This window comes from Ochotona curzoniae, unplaced genomic scaffold (assembly GCF_017591425.1).
Source record: "Ochotona curzoniae isolate NIBS_2020 unplaced genomic scaffold, NIBS_Ocur_1.0 scaffold_4505, whole genome shotgun sequence".
Taxonomy (NCBI): domain Eukaryota; kingdom Metazoa; phylum Chordata; class Mammalia; order Lagomorpha; family Ochotonidae; genus Ochotona; species Ochotona curzoniae.
Genome location: NW_024467118.1, coordinates 50,011,971 through 50,026,691, shown reverse-complemented (window position 1 = coordinate 50,026,691; position 14,721 = coordinate 50,011,971). Strand labels below are relative to the sequence as shown.

At 40.5% G+C, this 14,721-nt stretch overlaps 1 protein-coding gene across 1 annotated transcript; it reads left to right on the top strand.

The window, feature by feature from the left end:
* Positions 1–8,488: 8,488 nt before the first annotated feature.
* On the top strand, positions 8,489–10,672 carry LOC121146398 (disintegrin and metalloproteinase domain-containing protein 25-like). Its single transcript, XM_040965761.1, has one exon. The coding sequence runs from the start codon at positions 8,489–8,491 to the stop codon at positions 10,670–10,672; it is 2,184 nt and encodes a 727-aa protein (XP_040821695.1).
* Positions 10,673–14,721: the final 4,049 nt, after the last annotated feature.

Here is a 14,721-nt window from a genome sequence, read left to right as displayed (position 1 = left end):
CCAGGATTCACACCCAGTGTGAAAGCGTTTCTGAAAGTGTGAGATCTTGTTTGTAACTAATGATAGATTCTAATCAGCAGAGCAAAGGTTGTGGCATGTCACCACTTGCAAGATTGTGATTAAGTGCTAAATTCTCTCCTGTTATTGTGGTCTTTTCTTTGACTCCCTGCTCTCTCATTCTGATAAAAACAAGCTGCGAGATGAAGAAGCTGAAGAAGCTGGTGTAGCAAGGAACCAAAGCCAGTACTGGTCAGCAAGCAGCCAGCTAGGACGCAAGGCCCTGAGTCTGAGAACTTGCAAGAAGATGAATTCTACTAAAACCTTTGTGAACTTGGAAGTGGATCCTTCCCCCGTAGAAAACCAAGTAAGATCCCAGCTCTAGTTGACACTGATTGAAACCTAGCTGTCCACCTACACATATTTTTAGGGGCGGAAAAGAGGGCAAAGAGATAGTTAAAATAAGAAAAATATTAGCAAAAACTGAAACCATCAAAAAACGGCTTGCCTTTCAGTGTGAGAATCGTGGGAAGAGTTAGGGACAGGCATTGACTCTTGTTTCAGCTGCAGCTTGGATTGCTTGCACACTGTATCTGTGTGTCTGAGTTAGTCCTGCTCTGACCCTTGCTCTTGGTTCGTGTGAATAGACACCCTTGGAAATAGCAAGTGATGGCTCAGTGGGTGGATCCCTGGCACTGATACAGGAGACCCAGATTAAGTTCCTGGCTCCAGGCTTTTGCTTCTCCATCTCCTACTGGTGGGGGCACATTTGGTACTGTCAACTACCACCACTGCTTTCTCTCTCCCTCTCTTTGTGGCTTTCAGATAAATGAAACACACAGATAGACGTAAAGAAAGATATGGTGTTATTGTAGACCGTATTTTTTTTTTCCTTAAGCTTGAAATATAGAATTTATTTTCCCGTCTATTCACATAGAATTAGTGCAATGTTGTACTGTTGTGTTTGAAATTATTAGTTTAGATAATGTTTGCATAGTTGATCAGGTTGAGAAAGATCCAGGTTTAGGCAGAAGTGGGTGTGATCATTGTTTCCAAATTTTCTATTTCTTCTTCCCATTTCTGGGGGGACCGGGGAGATAAGGAGATAGGCCATACCCAGCTTCACAACCATCCCAGTACCCCGAGGATGGGGAAAGGCCACCCCAAATCAACACAGGGTCACAATGTGTCTCTTGCTCTGAAAATTCAGCCTAAGTGTATGTGATAGTTTGTGAAATACAGTCCATCTCGCTGATCTGTGATGAGTAATCCCTTCCAATGTCCATTGGCTGACACAGTCAACCTTGTAGTCTCCATTCGCCCACATATTTACTGTCATTGCTTGGCTGGAGTAGTTGTCCATCTGCTTTGTTCTTCATTCTCTGCTATGGTCTCAGATGTCCTCTGCAGGCCCCAGTGGGATACCATGTCCTCTATGAGTACCATGGGTGCACCATAATTTTATATAGGTTCAAGCTATATATATATTTTATTCAGTCAATATGGATAGTTATGAAAATGTGTAAAATGAAATATCATGCATAATTATACAACAAAATTAATTGTAACAAACAACTGTGTGTATATATATATAGACTCACATATATATATACATACACTCACTTTATATAGATATATATACTTGTATAGAATTGACTATTCTTACTCCTTATAGTTAGGTTCTAAGAAGTTGATGCCAACACAAAATTAATAAATGCTGAGCATTGCTTCTACTGCTCACATATACATTATGTATTTTACGTAGTTAAATTGTCTTATATCTTGAAATCCATCTTCTAGAGTTTATTTTTAATATTTTTCATATGCTTGCTATTTGAGAGAAAATGATGTCCAGAGGTGTGGTAACCTGCCAAAGTTGGCCCCACTCGTGTTGGAGCTGGAATTGAGATCAAACTCAGTCAAATTGACCCAGTAGCTGGACTTCCTTCCCTGCACTATACTGCCCTCTGTTGTCTATCCATCTTTGAGAGGTGGAACAAAAAAGCACAAGCCTTGTTGACCCTAAGTGGGACATGCCTTAGGAGACCCACATTTTCCCTCTCTCTGGACATGTGCACAAATGACGAGGAAAGCACTGAGTATTGGTCCAGGAGACACACTAAATTCTAGCAAGTAGGCAAACTTATAAAGGTGGAATTTTGAATAATGAGAATGTACTGCAGTTGAACTAGGGAGATACTAAAAATTGTTGAGCAACTAATATGGTTCAGGAATGAGCTAATCAGAACAGGCATTAATACTAAATTCCTTGCTTGGAGTTATTGGCATTTGAAGGCTAAAATCATGAGTTACCAAAATTACAAAATCCTGTGAGCTTTCCAGAACACATTTTCTGATGTTCCATGCAAGATTGCATTGGTACTACTTGCTATTGTAGAGCTGTTCTGTTTTTGTAATAGAAGTATTCTAGATTACCTTTTTACTTATTTATCAGTGCTGGGCGAATGCTTAAAGGAGTCTTCATTTATTTTTGATGTGTAAGTCTTCTGCAACTTTCCTGTTTTCCCCTTTCATTTTCCAGTTAATTTTATTACTCAAATTATTTTGATATATAAAGTGCTCAAAAACTTGTAAAATCGGGCTAAACCCAATAATGATGATAAGAATCTAAAGATATCTGAGTTGTGGAGTAAATGTCTAGGAAGCAAGTAGGTTTATAATTCTCAAATGGAGTGTTTGTTCCCCTGTATAAGCTGGCGTGTGACCACTTGTTCAGAAGATGCTTTAATTTTTGCTTACAGGAGGACAGCAGTACTGTTTATTATAACCTCTTTGATTATTATTCTCCAGTTAATTTTAATGCTATAATTAAGTTTTTTTTAGTTAAAAAGATTGGACATCCTGAGTCTTAAAGCATGGAGAACCAGTTTTCTCTGTACCTTAAAAAACACTGGTGATTATTACTAGGTCTAGTTGTAAAATTAGAGTACACAAATTACAAATAAAGGGTGAATAATATTTATTTATTTATTACATTGCATCATGAGACACAGTTTTACAGGCACTGGGATTCCCCCCTCCCCTCCCCAAAACCCGCTTTCCCCCCCATGGTGGATTCTTCCATCTTGTTGCGTTACCACAGATCAAATTCAGTTGAGATTTTTTTCCTTGCAAGCATCTACAAAACATAGAGTCCAGCATCTTATTGTGCAGATAAGTTCAATAGTTTCATGGGGAGACAGTCTCTGGTCTGAAGGAACAGCCGAAAGAGTATCATCACAATCAATTGAAAGCCCCGACATTACATCAGTAACAATTTATAATGTACCAGAATTAGTTGATATGATATTGTGTAACCAGCGTGTTCAAAGAGAGAGAGAGAAAACAACAACAACAAATAGAGTACAAGTTCTGAACCACATCCTATGACTTCTACATTGACATTAAAATTATTAGTTTATATACAGCTGGGTTCTATACACCTTAAAATGGCTATAGATTACTATTCAGCTGTCTCATGTCTATTTTAATTTTAGTATTTAGCAGTTCATAGTGTTGAAGCCTGATTTTGCAGAACTTGGCTGTTTTTCGGGTAGTCTAGCTCTATAATGTAACAAGACATATGTCAACAGTTTAGGTGAACGGTTTTAGGATTGGTGTGCAGAGAAATCCTCAATACCCTAGTGAGGAGCAACCAATCTTCGTGTCCCACCCAGTGAGTTATAAGTGCCTCCCCCCTGCCCATTTCCTGTTTCTAAGCTTTCCTCATTGTTCTCCATCTATTCTAGGTTTTTTTTTTTGTTTATTTGTTTATTTGTTAATTTGTTTTGAGGGGTTTCTGGAGCAATCCTGATGGTCATTATGAGAGAGAGTGGGGACCCAAAATGAGAACCAGGCAAGGACCAGAGAAAGCTCCTCTCCCTAGTCCCAAAGGAAGTTTATTGTTTTGTTTATGCGGACCGCTCAGTGCTCCTGGTTGTCGTTCCGATGACCTTGGATCCTGCAAGGCGGGGTATGGGCTTCTTCCATCCCATGTGTGAGACCCAAATGGAAATGGGTGACCTCAGAGTTCTCGGCCTCCGAAGGCACTCCAATTCCCCGTGGTCTCCTTGGCGATTGGGATGTAGTCCTCGGAGCTCGTTGATAGTGCTTGGTGAGGATCTAGGAGTATTCAGAGTTGGGATACAAGCTTCCTCCTGTCTGCGTGCTCCACTCTGGGGTCCCCCCCTGCTCTGTGCATATTACCTCCTGTTAAGAGGTTGTTGGGATTGCTCCTGATTCCCCCCATATGCTTTGATAGTTTTGCTATTGTCTAATGCTGATTTGAGTCTGTTGCCTATGAGTTACCAGTTATGATCCTGATAGGTTATACTTTCCGTCTTCCTCACACCTTCTTGGGTGATGTAAGATTTCTCTGCTCTCCCTCCCCCTTTCCGAGTAGCATAGAGCCTTACAAGTATATTAGGTTTTACAATTCTTTGATGTAGATCAGAAGCAGCCTGACTCATATCGATTATTGATTCATTGATTACTTCACAATATCTTATTGCATGAGATACAGGCTGTTTGGGGTTGAAATAATATTACTGTTTCAGATTAACATTAGTTCATAACAACCACATCAACAACAACAGCAACAACATCGACAACAAAGTATATCACTCTGAAAAAAAGTAACACCACTGAATAGCCAACATATGCATGACAAAAAGGAAACACAGAAGTCTCTTGGGAATAATGGTGCCAGCATATACTTCATAAGCACGTGATGAATTCTACTAGAGAAGAGAGATTATTTGGAAGCAACCAAACTGAAATAAAAACATCAAAAAACCAGGATAGATTGGACTGTTGGAGTTACCCTTTCCATGTTGGCTTCCTTATATGAGAGAGAATATATGGTATTTGTTCTTTTGTGATTGACTCATGTCACTCAGCATAATGGTTTCTAGTTGGGACCACCTGGTTGTAAATAGAATAATTTTGTTTTTCTTAATAGCTGCATAATAGTCCATGGAGTAGATATAGCACAGTTTCTTTAACCACTCTTCCTTGGACGCACATCTGGTTTGTTTCCATGTCTTTGCTATTGTAGATTGTGCTGCTATAAGTATAGGATTAGAGATCCCCTTCTCACATGCAGATTTCACTCCATTTGGGTATATTCCTAGGAGCGGGATAGCTGGGTCATATGGCAGGTTTATTTGCAATTTTTCAAGCACTCTCCATACTGATTTCCACAGTGGTTGTACTAGCCTACACTCCCACCAGCAGTGAAGGAGGGTACCTTTCTCCCCACATCCACGCCAGCAGGTGTTGTTATTTGAGTTCTGAATGTAGGCCAGCCTCACTGGAGTTAGGTGGTACCTCAACGTGGTTTTCATTTGTATCTCTCTGATGGCTAGGGAGCCTGAGCATCTTTTCATATGCCTGTTAGCCGTTTGAATCTGTTCTTCTGAGAAATGTCTGTTCATTTCTTTTGCCCATTTTGTTACAGGGTTGTTGTTTTTGCTGTCCCTGGGTTTCTGAAGCTCTTTGTAGATCCTGGATATTAGTCCCCTATCACTTGTGTAGTATGCAAAAATTTTCTCCCATTCTGTTGGTTGCTTCTTCACTTTATTAATTGTTTCCTTTGCTGTACAGAAGCTTTTTAGTTTGATGTAGGCCCATTTGTTCATTTTGGATTTGATTGCCTTTGCTTTGGGCGTCATTTCTAAGAAGTCTTTCCCTGTTCCAATATCTTGGAGTGTGTTTCCTATGTTTTCCTTTAATAGTTTGATGGTATCTGGGTGTAAATTTAGGTCCTTGAGCCAGTTAGAGCTGATTTTTGTATAATGCGACAGGTGTGGGTCTTGCTTCTTTATTCTGCAAGCTGCTATCCAGTTGTCCCAACAGCATTTGTTGAATAGACCAGGTATTTTACCTGGATTGTTTTCCATTTTCTTGTCAAAGATTAGGTGAGTATACATGTGTGGATTTCCTTCTGGTGTTTCTATTCTGTTCCACTGATCTTCTCTGTTTCTGTACCAGTACCAGACTGTTTTGATAACCACTGCTCTGTAGTATGTCTTGAGGTCTGGATTGTGAGTCCTCCAGTTTGATTTCTATTTTTCAGGATAGCTTAAGCTATTCGTGGTCTTTGTGATTCCAGATGAACTTTTGTATCATCTTTTCTATTTCCGAGAAGAATGTTGTTGGGATTTGGATTGGGATTGCATTGAATCTGTATATTGCTTTTGGTAATATGAAAGTAAGTGAAAAAAATTAAGTCTGAGTTAGAGTGGTGCAATCCTGACAACACATAGTCAATGAAAAAAGAAAAAAAACCAAACACCTTTTTGTTCATTGTTTCTTGGAGACACCAATAAAGGATTCTTTAGTTTTATTCTTTGGTTGTTTATAATCACCTGGAAGATAAGACATGTAAGTAAATAACGTCAGTACAAACTGTGATCCAGAAGTAGTCATAGTGTAGGTGTGTGTATAGTGTGAAATTTTACATTTACAACAATGTTCACTCAAGGAGATTTGTTGGATTAGGAACCAAGAAACTTAATGTGGTGTGAAGTGTGCGCTGAGGGGATGGAATTCAGCCTGCGCAAACATCTACATAAAGACTCCAGGAAAGACTTGAATTATTTGGGCAAAGGAGAGGGATGATTTTGAGTATATTATGATGGAAACTACTCGTGTTTCCTTCCTGTAACATTCTTGTACTTACAAGAATACCAAAATGAAATAATAAGTAAAAGAAACAGCATAACATACAGTCTAGTGTTCTATCAGAACACAAAGTCCATGTCTACATTGCTTATTTTAAAATGATTTCTCCTAATGATTTATCTACCACAAAATGAAGGAAACACAAAAAACAATAGAACTCTGTGTCTACAACACTTAGAAACGATCACTTTTGCCTGTTACTCCAGATTACATTTGAGGCATTTGGTAACACATGTACTATTTTCTGTCTTATAAAAAATGATTTTATATGTAACTTTTATATCTTCTCCTATTAATAATGTATCAAAGACTTCCATTCTTTGTTTTAAAATTTTTTTTAGAATTATATTTTGACAATCTTTACATAGTTAATTAGGGTAAAAAGGTTCAAGGGCTACAGGAAAGTGGGTAAGACTATTATTTTTTTCATATTGTTTCATCACGTTTAAAGGTAGTTATTAAAGGAGAAGGCCCACCCAATTTCCCACCCTCCCCACGTCCTGGATGTAGGGTATGCTCTGAGGTTCTTGCTCAAGTGGTTTTGATATTTCAACAGTTATGAATCGCTGCCAATCTTGCCACTCCAAGCACTATGAGGTCTTTGAAGAATCCACTGATTGACATTCTTTTTAATATATATATATATTTATTTATTTTTCATTCTATGAAACTGTGTTCATAGGCTCTGGGATTCCCCCAAACCCTCCCCTAACACTCCCCCCCCCCCCATTGAATTCCTCTATGTTGTTACAGTAGTACAGTTCATAACTAATCATGACTCCTTCGTTGCGGGCATGGACCATGCAGAGACTCCAGCATCTTATTGTCCAGATAAATTCAACAGCTTCATTGGGAGATCATCCTTGGTCTGAAAGTAGAGCTGGCAGAATATCATCCCCTCCAATGAAAATCCACTACACAACTTCAGCAAGAATTTACAACATCATGGAGTTAATTGACATGGTATTCAGTGACAGATATGTTAGAAAATGCGAGTTCTTAACCACATCCTGTGACTACTTCAATGACATCTTGATTTTAGTTTATATACAGCTGGCTGTTATATACCTTAAAATGGTTATAGGGTACTATTCAGCTGTCTCGTGTCTATTTTCATCTATTTTCATGCTAGTGTTGATTGGACCCTGACATTTGCAAGTTTAGATGAAGATAGGCTGGATAATGGTTTGTAGCATAAAGATATGTATTAAGGACTAGGATAAAAGGTTTGTTTTAATCACTCCTGAGAAATGTGAGTGATACAGTATTTGAAATTAAAAGGAAAAACTGTTAATATTTATTACAAGTCAGTACATGTAAGTTTCCGTCATGAAGAAGGAGCAAAATAAGCTTACCTTTCCCTTGAGATCCTTCTATTTCAAAGTTGTAGCAAAAATGTCATACATATGTTTATTTGAATAACAGTATAATAAATGTATGTGTCTTTCATTAGTTGTATTAATTATCAACCAGAGGCAAATTGTCATTTCTTAATGTGCTTTCTGACTGTTCCTCAGCAATGTTTGAGAACAAATCCAGTGCAATGTACTGATTCATATGTTGAGCAAAGTTTAACCCACACTTTGCTCTTTCCCCTAAATGTGTGACTAACCCTAACACCACTTCTGTCTCTACGTTTTTGTTTACTTTTTACAGCTTGCTACTCTGATGCACTGACTCTGCCAGAAACACAGCATTAAAGGTCAGGCTGCAGAGAATCACCACAAACGGCAGACAGACCAGCAGTGCCCCCTGCCCTCCTCTCCTCTGCTCTCATATACAGCTTCGTATGTCCCTGGCTGAGGTCATGACGTGTGTGAGAATCAGTCTGCTGATGCTGTGGGTGGGGGAGTTTTTCTTACTTTCTGGGTGGCTCCAGACTGGGCACTGCCAACATCACAGCCACCCAGAAGTGGTAATACCCTTGAGGGTAACTGGCACTGAGAAAGGCATTGAGACTAAAGGCTGGCTCTCCTATAGACTGCAAATTGCAGGCCACAGATACATCTTCCACACGAAAGTCAAGAAGAATGTGATAACCAGACACTTCTCCATGTTCACCTACTCAGACCAAGGTGCTCTCATTAAGGACCAGCCTTTTGTGCGGGAGGGATGCTACTATCATGGTTATGTGGAAGGAGACCCAGAATCCATGGTTGCTGTTAGCACCTGTTTTGGGGGCTTTCAAGGGATGTTACAGATAAATGACACTATTTATGAGATCAAGCCAAAACCGTTTTCTTCCAAATTTGAACATCTAGTTTATAAGGTGGACAGTGAGGATACTATGACTTGTGGATTAACAGAAGAAGAGATAGCACAGCAACTGAAGAAGCATAAACCTAATAATCCCTTTCTGATGCAAAGTGATTATCAGGGCTGGTGGACCCATCGATGGTTTCTAGAACTTGCGGTGGTTGTAGACCAAGAACGATTCTTTCATAAGGGCAGTAATATCTCAGCTGTGGAAGATGAAGTAATTGAGATTATAAATATACTTAATTCTCTTTATGAGCATATGGACTTGGAATTGTCTTTACCTGGAATAGAAATTTGGAATGAAGGGAATCCCATACCACAAGCAAACATAAGTTATTCCCTAACACAGTTTTGCAGATGGAAGAGATCTAATCTAGAAATTCGTATGCCCCATGATGTTGTTCATCTTTTCATAAAGGCTGGGTTTGGTATGTATCTTGGGTTGGCCTATGTTGGAACAGTATGTAATAGAGGTAGTAATTGTGCAGTTAATAGTTTCAGGACTGATGCACTGGTTAGCTTTGCAAAGATTCTGGCACATGAGCTTGGTCATAATTTGGGTTTTGCTCATGATACTGCAACCTGTAAATGTAAGGAGAAGAGATGCATAATGTATCCATCTGCAACAGCTGCAACAAAATTCAGCAACTGCAGTTATGCTCAATATTGGGCCTCCTCTACAAGAAAGTTCTGTATGCGCAGCCCACCAAATCCAGAGTCTCTCTTCACAAAACATCGTTGTGGAAATGCTGTTGTTGAAGAAGAAGAGAAATGTGACTGTGGGTCTTTAGGATCCTGTACAAATGATCCCTGTTGTTCGACAAACTGCACTCTGGTTCCTGGGGCTTCTTGTGCTTTTGGCAGTTGTTGTAAGGACTGCCAGTTTGTGCCATCAGGCCAGGTATGTCGAGAACAAGGTAGTGAATGTGATCTTCCAGAGTGGTGCAATGGAACTTGGCATGAGTGTCCAGATGATGTGTATGTACAGGATGGAAGTCCTTGCTTGGGCATGGGTTACTGCTATGAAAAGAGATGTAATTTCCGCGATGAACAGTGCCGGAAAATTTTTGGCAAGAAAGCCAGGAATGCAAATGAGACGTGCTACAGACAAATGAACACCCGTGGTGACCGTTTTGGTAACTGTGGTAATGACAGTGATTCATACATAGCATGTGCTATTGCCGATATTTTGTGTGGAAGAATTCAGTGTGAGAACGTGACAGAAATTCCCAAACTAGGAAATCATTCTACTGTGCATATAACTCGTTTCGCTGGTCACAGCTGCTGGGGGGTCGACTACCACTTTGGGATGACTGCATTTGATATTGGTGATGTGAAAGATGGAACAGAGTGTGGTGAACAGCGGGTGTGCATTCACAGGAGGTGTGTCCCTGAGCCAATTTGGGATAGTGAGTGCATTCCTGAAAATTGCAACTTTCATGGAATATGCAACAGTAAACATCACTGTCACTGTGGCAAGAAGTGGGCCCCACCAAACTGCAGGACAAAAGGAAATGGAGGTAGTATTGATAGTGGCCCACCCCCTGAGCAAAAACCTGAGGAAGCATCCCAGCCTGACCGTGGAATTTCTAAGTTTTGGATTCCTTTTTTGGTTTTGTTAAACTGTGTTTTGATTCTGTGTTGCTGCTGTTTCATTTGCTCTCCACTTCAGAAAAAAGAAGATACACCAGAACCACCAGAACAAAAATCAAACTTACCCAAGACAAACTAAGCATTAGTGCAAAAGTTACATAAGAAAAAGTAGCAAGGTTAAATGTTTCAAAAGTGAAAAATATAGCTAAGGAAATATAGGGTAATTGTTCAAACTTAATCTATGAAGGAAAAACAGGGCTTTTCAGAATTCCTATAAGAAGATGCTCAGAATTCACATAAGAAAGAACAAACATGCACAACTCAACAGAATTATTCCAATTTGTAATGGACTGTTGCATGTGTTAAATTTTATTGCCTGAAACAAATGTCATTGCACATGTGAAAGACTTATTGGAACTTCAAAAGCTTCATTATGCTACAAGATCATAGACTGTTAAATAAAGGTAAAACTGAATATATTTGCACTTTCATTATTTCAGAAATTGTTGCTGGTCTGTTTTCCATAGAATGTAGTGTCTTCGTGTTGCCTGAGCAGTAGCACTGCTAAAATGGGTTATGTTTGGGTTCATTTGTTCTTTCCCATGCCCATGCTCCTTCCAATTGTCATTATGCTTTTCCTCCAAGATAATGAATTTGCATCATATTTCCTTTTTGATATTCCCATCTGTAAGTTTCTGCTTGTAAAGCAGGAGCTAGAGAAATGACTGCAAGGCTGATACGACTGGTTTTTGTTCTAAGGTCTATTTATTTTTGTTAGAAAGACAGAATATACAGAGAGACGAAGAGAGAGAGAAAGAGAGAGAGAGAGATTTTCTGTCTGCTGATTTTCTCTCCAAGTGGCGTCAATGGCCAGAGCTGAACCGATCTGAAGCCACGAGCCAGGAGCTTCTTCCAGGTCTCCCACACGGGTTCAGGGTCCCAAGGCTTTGGGACATCCTTTCCTGCTTTTCCAGGCCTCAAGCAGGGAGCTAGATGGGAAGTAGAGCAGTGGGGATTAGAACCAGTGCCCGTATGGGATCCTGGCACATGCAAGGAGAGGATTTAGCAATAGGCTGGCATGCGGGGCCCACAGAACTGTTTTATAGCTTCTTATATCTATGTTCTCTCAGTATGTATTTCGCTTTGGCAGTGGCTTTCGTATTGTAGATGAACACTACATGCAAAAATGTTTAACAGCTTCCAGAACCCACAATATTGTCAGTGCTAGAGAGCCCAGAGTGCCGAGTAACATGCCATCAAAATTCTGAAAAGCATATCTCCGAGGCCCGCAGGAAATCAAGAAGTCCAGCACCAAACTGGTTGTGCTGTATTCCAACCTGGTAGCTTCAAGTAATGCCAATGTCTTCCCTTTTATCTCAAGGCTTAGTGGGTATGCAAAACTATTATGTCTTAAGATTACCATAACAGACTCCTGTGAGCTTTTATGGTGTTTATTCTTACCTCTGAATTTATATTATACATGATTACTTCAAAATGTTTGTGGAAAATGGATATGAAGTAATTTTGTTTTGGTGACACACATATGAAGTGCATGCACATTTTTTTATGTTATGTATTTTCTATGGACTTTTTTGAAGAAGTCTCTCAAACATTAGCATTTCTTGCTTCCAGTAAGATGAAATGAATTAGAATTTCTCATGAGGCAAGCCTAGGAAATCTAGAAGAAATGAATTCATTAGTTTTATTCATGTGGAACTGTCTTCATCCCTCCTGAATTTCTAAAAGATTGCTTTTCTGAGTGATGTCTTCTTTGTTGGCACATTTTTCCTTCAAAATTTGGAATGTATCATTGTTCTCACCTCTGCTGAGAAAAAGTAACTGATAGCCCATTTGGAGTTCTCTTATGTTATACAAGTATGTGTTATTTCCCAAACATCTCTTGCTACTTTGGGGACATTTTGTTTGCTATTCTTTTAATCCCTTTTTTCTCTGGTACTACAGTTTTGATTCTCCTGTCTTTGAGTTCATTCATTGTTCATAATTTTAACTATTGCTTTCCTCTATTGCACTTTTTATTTCATTCCCTATACTCTTCAGACTGTGATGCCTTCTTATACTACTTCAGTTTTTTTATAAATTTTCTTTGGTATCTAGTGTTTCTTTGTGTTTTCTTGAAATTCAGATTTTCTTCAGACAGTTCTTTTAGTTGTTTGTCCAAGTGTTCATCTGCCTGTCTGTAGGGGCAAAATCTTGTTCCTTATTTTCCAATTTGTAAGGTCATGTTTACTTCACTCACCTTGTTTCATGTAGACTTGTATCTTCAATCCATTCAGCAGTGAGTGATCACAGTCTATACATTGTCGACTTGCTAATGAATGTTATATTTCAGTGGGACCGATTGAACATTGTGAATGTACTGGTAGATTTGTTTTAACACTAGAAGTTGGACATTGTTCTTTGTTTCAATTAACCTATTTTTGTTAACTGATCTTATTTAGTTGATTGGGGTACAAAGGGTCAAGTGCTACAGGAAAGTGGATAATATCATTGTTTCCACACTAATATCACTTTCCCCCCCTGTATCTGGGGTCAAGGGAGAAACAAAGGGAAAAGACCCACGCAGCCTCCCTCCCATCCCAGGTCCCCGATGTGAGGCAAGCTCCGAGGGTCCTGCTCAAACAGTGTTGATAGTTCAACAGTTCTGAATTGCTGCCAATCTCACTGTTCCAATCTCGATGTCACCTATTTAGAATCCACTGGCTGACACAGTGTCTTCATTGTTTGGGTTCTGTGATCCACAGTTCAGTTGGAAGGATCTCCAAAGAAAGTTCACCTGAGATGATCCCATACCTGATTCTTGTGTGAGTTTGCCAGCACAGGGTCTGGCACAGTCCCTTGCCTCAGTCAGCTTATGCACATGTTGGTCGTTGCAATTGCTGGGTCATTTCTATTTCCAGCCCTGTCTTCCACTTGAACCAATGGGTGTTGCAGTCTAGCTCGATCCTACCCACTTTTACTTGGTCCTCATGCAAACCAATGGGAGCTGCAGCCTACTTGGGGTGACTCCCCATAACCTGAACCAGGCCTGCTCCCTACCTTGATTCCCATGCATGCCAGTATGTACCACAGGCTTGTTGAGTCTGTCTCACATCCCATTTAGCTTTGGTACTTGTCAATGGGCATTGAACCTTGTTCAACCCAACCGACCCACTATGCAGCCCACACACATACTGGCAGGTACCTTTCTGTCTAGCCACCACTGCCCCTGTCCTGGTTTTCCTGCTCTCCAGTGGGAGTGGTTCACCCATGAGTGAGGTGTCCACTATCTCCCTCCTAGGCCACTCCAACTTCCAGATTATTCACTCTCCAGGTGATTCTTGCATTTAACTTGACAATATTAGTCCCCAATGCCATCCTCTGCCATCTGATGATGTGGCAAAGCCCAACCAACCCACTCACTCTAATTTTTGCTTGCACCAGTTGGAACAGTCAGCCCAATCTGGTCTTTCCCCAGTCTAGCTTACATGAGGCCCACAGATTTTGTAGCCCTGCTTGGTCTGGTCTGCCCCCATCCCTATTCATGCTCTTCATTGGGAGTGGTTGTCCATCAGGGGAGCCCATATTCCCCTCCTCCCCTCCAGGTTCTCACGTGTGCTGTTTGAGCGCTACAACCACATGTGGTACGGCTCACCTCGCGTTGGCATTCCATAATGTCACTGATACGTGTTGCGACAGAAACTGGCCTGAGCCACACTCTGTGCTGCTGCTTGGATTCACCAGCGGTTGATGTGAACAGGTTCAGGCTGCTCTGCCCCTGCTATGCAACATGTATGATGGTGGGTATCTTCCTCTGGCCTGGTCTGGGTTGCTGCTTATCGTGGTTCTTGGTGCTCACCTGTAGTGGCTGTGTTCTTACAGAGGAGTTTCCCAAGCTCCTCCTTCAGAACCTCTCCCTATGTCAGGTCTTGAGCGTACTGGTGGTTCCATGGGCCAGCCCTCATTGCTCGCCTTCCATGCATTCCAGTTCTTGTTGTTGGATGTTTCACCACAGCCAAGACTTGTCCATATCCGGACACTGCTCACACATGGCTCAGTAGGGGTAGGGACCCATCCTATTTGATCCTACGTCTGCTCCGGTTCTCCAGCGCACCTGATGGTGCTGGAGTTTAGCACAGCTTGGTATGTTCAGCCCCATACCACATTTGTGCCTAGGGAGAATGCTGCCAT

Bases quoted from the DNA above. Each gene is read 5' to 3' on its own strand.
- LOC121146398 (XM_040965761.1), top strand. From the start codon at position 8,489: ATGACGTGTGTGAGAATCAGTCTGCTGATGCTGTGGGTGGGGGAGTTT.